This window comes from Amblyomma mixtum, chromosome 3, assembly GCF_055824585.1.
Source record: "Amblyomma mixtum isolate Tamu chromosome 3, ASM5582458v1, whole genome shotgun sequence".
NCBI lineage: Eukaryota > Metazoa > Arthropoda > Arachnida > Ixodida > Ixodidae > Amblyomma > Amblyomma mixtum.
In genome coordinates, this window is record NC_143014.1 from 409,622,180 (window position 1) to 409,633,211 (window position 11,032).

The 11,032-nt window shown below is 47.9% G+C and overlaps 1 protein-coding gene across 1 annotated transcript; it reads right to left on the minus strand.

Annotated features, from left to right (window-relative positions):
- Positions 1 to 992: 992 nt before the first annotated feature.
- On the minus strand, positions 993 to 2,801 carry LOC149357595 (uncharacterized). Its single transcript, XM_089577949.1, has one exon. The coding sequence runs from the start codon at positions 2,799 to 2,801 to the stop codon at positions 993 to 995; it is 1,809 nt and encodes a 602-aa protein (XP_089434075.1).
- Between the last annotated feature and the right edge of the window lie 8,231 nt (positions 2,802 to 11,032).

Here is an 11,032-nt window from a genome sequence, read left to right on the forward strand (position 1 = left end):
CAGTGGACCTCGATCTGCCTGTTGAGCTCGGCGGTCTTCTTCCTTAGACTTCGGTTGGTTCGTCGCTTCTGCCACCTCGCCTTTATGGACTGCTTGGCTTCTATCAGGTGGGCCAGCCATCTTGTCTATCCGTTCGTCCGTCTCTAGCTCTTTGGTGGCTCCTTCCTTCGTCTCAACGACGTTGGCCGCCCATTGCTCGATGTCCGTAATGTCCTCTTGCACCGCGGGTAGCGCCTTTCGAAAGGCGTCCCAGTCCGTAATGCGATGCTTTCTTATGCCGGTGTTGCCTTGGCCTTCGAGCAGTATGACGACCTCTACGATGTAGTGATCGCTGCCCAGCTCTTGGCCCGTGTTTCTCCATTTCGCTTCTCTTGATCCTCCTTCAGTTTTGATGAATGTAAGGTCCGGAGTTGTGTCTCTCGGAACAGATGTGCCGATCCTGGTGGGAAAGGCCGGATCCGTGATTAGGTTCAGTCCGACGTCGGTGGCGTCTTGCATCAGCTCTCTCCCCTTGACCGTCGTTCTGTGGTAGCCCCAGTCTTGGCTCGGTGCGTTAAAGTCTCCGCACACTACGAGCGTATTGCTTTCCGCGACTGAAGCTGCCTTGTGGAACAGTGCCTTGAATTTCTGTTGTCCGTGGGACGGGTTGCTGTAGATGTTCACCAGGAAAGTGCTCTCCCTCCTCTTCCTTCCCGTGATTACTTCCACTGTGCAGTGTTCGATGGCGCTTCTGCCAATCATTTCGTGTTCCACGAAGGTGATCCCTCTCCTAACGAAGGTGCAGACCCCTCTGCCCTTGCCCTTGGACGTGTCCCTTTTGCTCGGCGGGCTGTCGTGCGACCGGTAACCCGGTAGTTTCGGCGTCTCTTCGCTGTGTGTTTCTTGAATCATTATGACGTCTGGTTTCCTCGTTAGTTGCTGCAAGTGTTGCTGCAGCACTGCTCTCTTGCCGGTAAAGCCGTTGCAGTTCCAGTGCCAGACCAAGAGGTCTCTCACTGGGGGTGTGGATGCTGCTGTACTTGCTGTCCCGTCCATGATTGCTGCAGTTTGGCGGTGATCTGTGCTTCCATACATTGTATTTGTGCCTGTACCTGCGTCTGCAGCTGTGCTTGCATTTGCGCCATCATGTTCTGGATCGTGCTCTGTATATTCGTTGTCATCTGCTGAACCGTTTGCGGGAGCGCAATAAGTCGTTCGTTGGTTTCCTTGCTGGTCGCCTCCAGACGGTCGAGTCTGACGTCCTGTTTTTCGATTCTCTCCATTGTCTTTCGTTCCTTGGCGACCTCTATGGCTCTCCTCTTGGGAGCCGGTCCCGCCGTTTTCGTGGCTCTCGGGTCCACCTCGACCTCTAGTTCGTCCTCGGTTATCTCTTCTTGTTCCCTCTCTTGTGCGGGCTTCGGCAGCAGCTGCTGCTGTTGCTGCATCGCAATTAATGTCGTTAGCTTCGCGTTGATTTCCTTGATGGTTGCGTCCTGCTCGGCGATTCTCTGCTTTAGCTTCTCGTTCTCGTCTCTTAGGGCTTTTATTACCATTCCATTCTCTTCTTGAAACTTCTTTGTGGCGTTTTGCGCCGGTGGTTGTCTTTTCTCTGTCATGTTAGCCTTGACTGCTTCGGCCCAGGTGACTCTTTCCCCCGACTGCGACGGTCTGTGGCGGCTGGCGCTCCTGCCTCCCTTGCTGTTGTCCCTCTTGCGGCTGCTGTCGCGCTGCCTCGAATCCCCGCGGGGTCTCTCAGCAGACGGCGCTCGCAGCGGCGGAAAGCTTTTCGGACCCAGTTGTTGCTGCATGGCTTCCATCTTGCGTTCCCATTGCCGTTTTTTGACCACATACGACATCTTGTACTTGTTTTTGCATTCCCTCTCGCCCGTTGGATGCTGTCCCCCGCAGAGCTTGCACTTGGGCTTGCATTCGCGTTTGTGATCCTCGCTGGGGTTCACGATTCCGCAGCCGAAGCATACTTTGGCATTGGGATTCGGGCGTACGTCTCTTCTATGGCTGATCCTGCCGCATTGCCTGCACACGTCAAAGTGCTTGCGGTAAAGCCCGCACCTGACTAATATCGAGCCATACTTGACGTAGTTCGGTACTTTTTGTCCAGCGAAGAGTACTATCACTGTGGTTGTATTGCCGATTCTGTGCGCCTCCACCGCTAGGGGGTTGCATGGGTTCACGATGTTTTCGGTTATCTCTTCCGGGGTGTCGCGTACGGCTATGCCTCGGATGACTCCCTTGACCGTGCCGTCCGGCGCCGTTCGGTAGGCGCTGACTTCGTATGCCTTGTCTCCTACGTTTAGGGTTTTGACCTTAGAGTACAGCGTGGCACGCCTCTCGTCCGGGGTGCTGACCACGATGATGTTTTGCTGCGCGTTCGTGCAGATGGTGTCTGCTTTGGCTTCTTCCTTCGTCATTCGAACCGCCGTCATGACGGCCGACATAATTATTGAAACCTCAGTTCTCGCTACGTTGAGACCTCCCCGTGGTCTCATGACTATCTTGGTGTCTTCCTTCGGCATGTCTATCGGCATCATCGCCGCTTTCGTTACCGAGGCTGCAACTCTCTTAGCAACACTGGCCCTAGTCTTGGGTCTAGACTGGCGAGTAGTGGCGGCGGAATCACCGTTTTCCTTGCCGGCCATGATCTGCTTGATGCGCTTGCCGGAGGCCGACCAGCCTTCGGCTTCTTCCGGTGTAATGTCCTCTCCGGGAACTTCAATGGACGTACGCCCGCCGAGACTGCTGATGCTCGGCGCTGACGTTATGCTGTCTCCCATCGACGTGGCCACTTCCATGTCGGACGCCATCTTGGTCGCACTCGTCGTCGGGTTAGGCCTAGCGGCCGGGCCCGTCGCCACCGGTGGCCGTACTTGTGGTAGGCCGACGCTAGGCCTAGCACCGCACCAGAGAAAAGTCCTCGTAAATCGGGAGAATCACGTACCGCTTGGTCAAAACTGGTACCGGTCGATGCCCCGCACTTTCGCGCACACTTTGATACCAAATATATCGCGGTAACTGTAAATTAACACTGCGTTAATTGGCATAATAGCAGGGGCCGATGAGAAGCGCGTCCCCTCCCGTCGGCGACCGCAGCGCCCTCTCGGTGTGCTGCCGCTCATTTTTTCTGCGCCTCCGCGCGCGCGACGACGCCTTTCGGCTGCGAACAACTAGCACCGACTTTTGGAAAGCACGGCGGCCACAGCTCGCGAGCGCCATGCGGTTTTCCGCACTAGATCTCGCCCCCACAGCGCGCGGCGCATCACGGAGGAAGGAAATTGTCCTTTTTCCATGGTAACTCGGCATTGAGCGAGTGCGCCGGCGGCCGCCGGGACAGGCGACTGGGAGAATGGAGCGAATAATTTCACTGCGACGAGTTTTCAGTGGGTGGTCGGCTCGACTAGATCGCCTTTATGGCTTTGGAAACAGCAGCACTGACGAAGGTCTACGCAGAGTCCTCCCCGTTAATCGGCGTGTCAGCGCGCGCTCATTTCTTTTTGCCTTCATATGCATTTTGTTTTCATATGTATTTTTTTGCAAAGGGCAAGCACTCCGCCGCTTCCATCCAACCCCGCGCGCTGCATAGCAGAAACTTTGGACAGTAAATAATTAGCACTGTTTGTGGACCTCGTAGGGCGCTGTTCGAGCAGCACCGTCGCGTGAAGTGTTTCGCCCGTGTCGCTTGCTTGGTCCTGCATACACAGAAAATTTTACGCGTCGCCCGGAAGTACACCCGCGACTGGCAAATCGGACTCCGCCGTGCACGCTTCTGGGGTTCTTATCTATGTGCTCCCCGCCCGCCTCTGTCTTGGCCTCAAAACGCAGACCGACTTGGCCAGAGAACATATTGAATTTGCTGTGGCCGTAAGGCAGCGCAGCAAAATTAAAGAAAAATGAACACTCTGCTAGTTGGTAAAAGAGGGCTAACAACACTTGGAACGGGCTACGCGCAGAGCTAGCACAGACAAACTTTATTTAGTTCAGATAAGTGGCAGGAGGGCGGACTTGCCCCCCACCCTCCCCCCCGCGTCCTTGTCAACCGGCCGAGATCCCTCGGGACCTGGCGGCTTCGAAGGCTAGTCTTACTACGGTCTTATGCTCTTCCAGGTCCTATGGATGCGTGGCGATACCACCCAGGACTCCTTACTGACAGCTGCAGCGGTGGATTGGGCGCATGCAAACGTCATATGGGCTGGGCAGCTCCTCTGCAGGGCGAAATGCCGCGTCGGACCGCGGGTACGGGCGCTCGATGCGAGGCGCCGCTGTAACATCGTTGATGCAGACGACTCACTAAGATTTAGACTAGATGTTGCATAAATTATTGCTACCTCACAACAGAAAAAATAAAATAATACTTTTTACTCTAACTCGAAATATATCTGTGATAAGAAATGCATAGTTGCCATGATGAGCACAAACGTCTGGCCACAATGCATCAAAAATTTGAAAGCTCAACAACAATGTCTTTGTTGTAAGCTTGGAGCTCACACTGTTTTACTTGCTGCGGAAATGAGGTTCCTTTTGTCTCAGCAAATAATAAGTTCCCACTAAGCATTTTTAGTACAAGCGGGAAGTGATAGTTTTCTTTCAGAAATCTGGCCACCAATGTTATTCACGTAAGTCTGGCAACAAAGTAAAAAATTTGAAACAAATGTTAAATATTGTTATAAAATAATTATGCAGCTACAAATTTTGAATTTATAAAACACAGAACATATCCGCGAAGAGAAATAGTTTCCATTATGAGCACAAACGTCTGACCACACTGCATAAAAAATCTGAAAGCTGAACAATAATGTCTTTGTTGTAAGATTGGAACTTACGCTGTTTTGATTGCTGCGGAAATGAGGCTGTTTTTGTGTCAGCAAATAATATGTTGCCACTGAGCATTTTTAGTAAAAGTGGAAAGTGATAGTTTTCGTTCAGAAATCTGGCCACCAAGGTTATTCACGTAAGTCTGGCAACAGTCTAAATTTTGAAACAAATGTTAAACTTTGTTTGCAAATTTGGAATTAATAAAATTTGTTTAGTTTCCATCGTTGCACATAATCGTTTGGTGTAATTTTTAGGCATTTGAAGCCCATAACTTCTACTACACTTGTGCACAACTCTGCAGGGTTGTCGCCAGTTGGTTCACTGACTCTCGCTGTCAGGGGTTCGGTGATCGCGCGATTGATTGATTGATTGATTGATTGATTGATTGATTACAAACATCTTTATTTCTTCAATGTTCTCAGAACATGTGGGTGGGCCGCCTAGTGCGGTAGTCCACTGGCTGCTGCTGCTGCGCTGGCCCTCCCCACATGACAGTAGACATGACATGATAAGTTATCACGTGGTATGAGCGTTATCTTCTGCTCAACCAGCAAGAGAAAAATTTAAGCGGTCGTAATTGGCTATTGATCGTTGATTATCCCAAAACGTACCTATACACTATTAGAAATACATTCGGGAAGGACATAGTAGTTTAGGACGCTTATAATATTCAAAACACACACCGTGAAATACTCAAGCCTATTAGCTTTTCCCTTCTGCTGAAAGCGACCAGTTCGGCTCTGAGTTCAACGTGTGAGATCCGTTCACTAGAAAAATGTCAACCTACTCCTTGCTGGGCCGCAAGCAGTAGGATGTTGACGTGCCACTGGTCGGTATCGGTCAGCTCTGTGGATGGGCGTCCTGCCTTGGTACGGAACAAAGTGAGAAACGACTGCCCTACACCAATACTCCGGAAGAGCCCCGTCTTCGCAAACCAGACCTGCTGTAGGAGAACTTGGAGTTTCTCAGCGCCCAAGTTGCACGAAGGACTTCTTGGCGACATCCAGTCCGGGTGTGCTGCCGCTCTTTTTTTCTGCGCCTCCGCGTGCGCGACGACGCCTTTCGGCTGCGAGCAACTAGCACCGACTTTTGGAAAGCACGGCGGCCACAGCTCGCGAGCGCCATGCGGTTTTCCGCACTAGATCTCGCCCCCACAGCTCGCGGCGCATCATGGAGCAAGGAAAATGTCCTTTTTCCATGGTAACTCGGCGTTGAGCTAGTGCGCCGGCGGCCGCCGGGACAAGCGACTGGGAGAATGGAGTGAATAATTTCACTGCGACGAGTTTTCAGTGGGTGGTCGGCACGACTAGATCGCCTTTATGGCTTTGGAAACAGCAGCACTGACGAAGGTCTACGCAGAGTCCTCCCCGTTAATCGGCGTGTCAGCGCGCGCTCATTTCTTTTTGCCTTCATATGCATTTTGTTTTCATATGTATTTTTTTGCAAAGGGCAAGCACTCCGCCGCTTCCCTCCAGCCCCGCGCGCTGCATAGCAGGAACTTTGGACAGTAAATAATTAGCACTGTTTGTGGACCTCGTAGGGCGCTGTTAGAGCAGCACCGTCGCGTGAAGTGTTTCGCCCGTTTCGCTTGCTTGGTCCTGCATACACAGAAAATTTTACGCGTCGCCCGGAAGTACACCTGCGACTGGCAAATCAGACTCCGCCGTGCACGCTTCTGGGGTTCTGATCTATGTGCTCCCCGCCCGCCTCTGTCTTGGCCTCAAAACGCGGACCGACTTGGCCAGAGAAAATATTCAATTTGCTGTGGCAGCTACAAATTTTGAATTTATAAAACACAGAACATATCCGCGAATAGAAATAGTTGCCATTATGAGCACAAACGTCTGGCTACACGGCATAAAAAATCTGAAAGCTCAACAACAATGTCTTTGTTGTAAGATTGGAACTTACGCTGTTTTGATTGCTGCGGAAATGAGGCTGTTTTTGTGTCAGCAAATAATATGTTCCCACTAAGCATTTTTAGTACAAGCGGGAAGTGATAGTTTGGTTCAGAAATCTGGCCACCAAGGTTATTCACGTAAGTCTGGCAACAAAGTAAAAAATTTGAAACAAATGTTAAATATTGTTGTAAAATAATTATGTAGCTACAAATTTTGAATTTATAAAACACTGAACATATCCGCGAATAGAAATACCCTATCAAAAAATCCAACAGTCTCTCCTTGTTGGCCCTTGAATGGCAAACAGGAATTGCTATTGGCACTCTGTTTGTCAAACAAGCCAATAAGCCAACACCAACAGATTCCTTATTGGGCCGTGTTGGCGGAACGCGAAATTATGCCAACACCAACAGAGTGGCTTGAATTGGAAAGAAAATCCTGACTGGTACAGCTGTTGGCCAAAGACGCCAGTAAGCCAACACCAATAAGTGGCTTGAATCGCAAGCAGGAAACTTGTTGGGTGAACACGCCATGTAGCCAATAGCAACGTGCAAACAGGTAAATTTGTATGCGCAGCAAAATATTGACACTGTATGCCATGAAGACAACCCGTACGGTTATTCAGTCAGCATGCTTTGCTTCGGATGGTCTCCTTCCGTGTCATAGGTAATTTTCTGTGCACTAATAGAAAAGAATCGCGGCTCGATTCGATTCGAAGGAAATGGAAGAGGATAGCCAGGAGATGCGGTATGCTCTCCGGACCGACCTACGCACCGAGCCACATTCATGTGAGCGCCACTCGAGGCAGGCGATGCGGTGTGCACTCTGGACCGACCGGCGAACCGAGACAGATTCACGTGAGCCTCTTGAGTCGAGGGGACGACTGCCGCCATCTCGACGGGAGTAGGCGCCGATGAGAAATTGCGTCGTACGATCGCTTACAGGTGGCACTATATTTTGCTGCGCATGATGCATGAAAGCCTATGCACGCCTTATAGTTTTGTCCGCGTAGTTGAGATGCGTCCATTGCCAAATCAAGGCGCGTCGCGTTGCAAACTTAGTGCGCATTTGCGGTTCGTTTTAATTGTTCCCGAAATGTTCGTCTACTGTGAGTACGTGTGTGATCATACAACTGCTGTTGTTGAACACACTAAAGTTCAGTCATTTGAACCAAAGAACGTCGCGGATTTCGATCCGGGAAAAAACTACAGCGTCTACTGGTGCGGCGACGACTTCACCGCTGGCGGTTACTACGATGCCAGAATCATACACATGACAGGTAAGTCGCCAAAAGGTCATCCATTGTATTTCTTTTTCTGCGGCTGAACAACTTTTTGCGGTATTAGGAAGGTGTATATACAAGCGCGTGCCCTAAGTATGCATGACTTCCGCACCTGTGCGCGCGCTGCTCTACGCAACGACACAACCGTCTTGAGAGCTCAAAATGGAGCACTTTCGGGGATCCATTGGCTATATTATAGATATTTGTCGCTTCGTCAAGGGCTCGTGAAAATATTTTGAGGCATGACAAGTAAACCACGCAAAGCGCGCAAGTTGAGGTCGCGGGAAGCGGCGAATGGAAAACATGTGCTCTAAAGTTTCGATTTCTCTTTTTTTTTGTAATTCTCGTATCTTCACCTGTCTTCTAGCGAATAATTATAACGAAAGGTTGCGAAGTTCATAAAATGACTTGTTTTCTCATGCGTAGTTGTCTAACATTGTCAACGAATTGCGCTTCTGATACCCCGCCGGTGCCTCCCGGTGCCGGTGCCGCCGGTTTCGCGGGTCGCGGTGCCTCGTGTATTTCGCGGGTTTCTGCTCGTGTTTTTAATTTTATTTCAGTGAGTATTGGGCTTCATGTATAAGAAAAAAATGGCTTTATTGCACACAACAAGGCTTTGTGTACTACTAATTATACACTTGTATACTTCCTTCTTAACTATTGATGTCCCGGGGAGGACTATATGAGGGTATTAGTTTTAATGACTCAGTAACTTTAGACAGCTTTAGACAGCTTTAGACAGCTACTCATCGACCATTTCCAAGAAAAATAAAACTTTCCATGTATCAGCTGCGATGTGCTACAAAATGATCGCTTTATTTGACGCGTTGTTTTACTGTGGTGTGTATTTCTCTATGTTTTTTTTTTCACATTGTTTTTGATTGACTATATTAATGTATTTACTATTTTGCTTGTTTCTCACATTGTCTTTGATTGACTTCATAATTCGTTTACTGTTTTGCTTTGTCTAGCTTTCTTTCTAGTTTTTATTCTTTTTTCTCTCTTCTTGTTCTTGTTTCTGCCTTTTCTTATGTATGACCGTCGGACACTTGTATCCCCCCCCCCTTATGTAATGTCCCCACGAGACCCTTAAGGGTTAATAAATGATGATGATGATGAACTGTTGCAGCTAGCGGAGCGTAAAATCCAAATGTGAAATCAGCATACAAAGTTTTATGTAGTATGTATGTATACACATATATATATTAAATTAAGGTATATTTTATAAATAATGGTAATAGTTTTAACTGCCATCCCTGCTGAAAAAAGTTCTATGTTGCAATAAACTCACACAGTTTATCATAGAAATATCATAGACTTATCATACAAATCATAGAAAATTATCATAGAAATGTCATACATTTCTATAAATCATAGTCATCATAGAGATGTCATAGAATATCATACAAATTGTATGATATATCATTCAGATTGCATGATATTCTAAGATGAAGCCTCTATGAGGTTATTGCATCATAGAAGTTTTTTTCAGCAGGGATGCCCTCCTTGAGGCAAAACGCTGTGGGGTACATGTTGCTATAGTGGCTCAGCCGAGCATGTGTTTCTCTGTTTTTAGTGTTTTATAATTTATTACCCTACAGAGTTCTTGCCCTCAAGGCAGGACAAAAGGAGGGGATATGTGCTCAACCTCAAACACTAAAATGAAGTGTGTATGTGCTTAGAAATTGTAATCAAGCTTTTACTGCTTAAGACGTTAATTAATGTGTCTTCAACTAATTCTTGCTCAGCAAAGGACATATGAATGCAGCCTGAAGTACCGCAGCTGTGCCCTCTTGGTTTGAGCATCCACCTTGCGTGCAAGCAGTGTTGGGTTCAATCCCCATACAGTGCCCCCAGGTACTCAGAAATGATGCAGTGTGTGCAAGGTTTCCCTTGGCCTGGTGTTTGGCATATGTGCGGTAAAATGCTCGAAAAATGTGTCTCTAATTTCACCTTGAGTAGACGAAAATTCCTTGTGCCATGGTGCTCTTTGGACAAAGCTGCCTTTAAACCAGTAAGATCTGCAATCATCATCATCTGGTAAGCTGCATACAGTATGATTGCAGTAGACGGAGAGGAACTTGTACACAGAATTCGCGGATGCAGGTTTGTTCCATTACAATACAAAAAAATTGAACATTTTGTAAAGGTTGTGTGCATATCAGATTGGAAAAATTCAAAATAATATGCGGTGCAGCTCCATGATACATTCTTAACCTTTTATCAATGCACATTGCTTCTAACTTTCTATGTGCTGTGCAGAATCAAAGGAGGAAATGGACATCTACAATGAAAAACGACACCGAAGACCTCTTATACCACCCGAAGGGAAGAAAAGGACAAAAGTAAAGGTAAAGTCATAGCTTTTAAAGGCTGCTAATATTACTTTCAAATGTGCAGTTTTGCACTGTAAAAGTGTGTGTCTACTTGATGAACAGCTCACAAGGTGGGGCTTGTGACTGGCCTTGAAGACAGATCATTGCCTCCAGATATCCACTTCTATTTCAAGCTGTAAAATATTTGATCCTAAGTAGGTTGTCGGGCAGGTGAGTTACATTTATTGAAAGCAGTGTTAAAAAATATGGACATGGGAAGAAGGTGTACACACGAAGATGAACGGACAGCTAATCTATATGCAGGGACTGCTCCACATTAAATACACTGCCTACTAGGATGCCGTGCTGACATTTAGTATGCTCCTTTCCCCACACACTCTTCCACGTGATTCCTGGCTCAACTTGGATCAGCTTGCAAGGTCAGCTGACCTTTGTGCACCAGGCTAGCAGCCTTCTTAGGGGTTGACTCTGAGTGACCAAACACAGTTCTACTGGGTCATTCCATGCCAAACACCCCAGACGTTGCACACAGCCATCTACAGTTTGTTCAAAAATATTCATGGCAAGTTATGCCAATGTGCCTAATCAAAGCCTGAAACATTTTCGTTGAAAAAATTTATTTGTGAGGTCAGTGCAGCTTGAACATTTAGAGAAGGTTTTAATAAAAACACTTATAGTCGGATACAACTTAAGTCTGCAGTGAAGCT

Excerpts from the sequence above, each read along its gene's own strand:
- LOC149357595 (XM_089577949.1), bottom strand. The coding sequence starts at position 2,801 with ATGGCGTCCGACATGGAAGTGGCCACGTCGATGGGAGACAGCATAACG.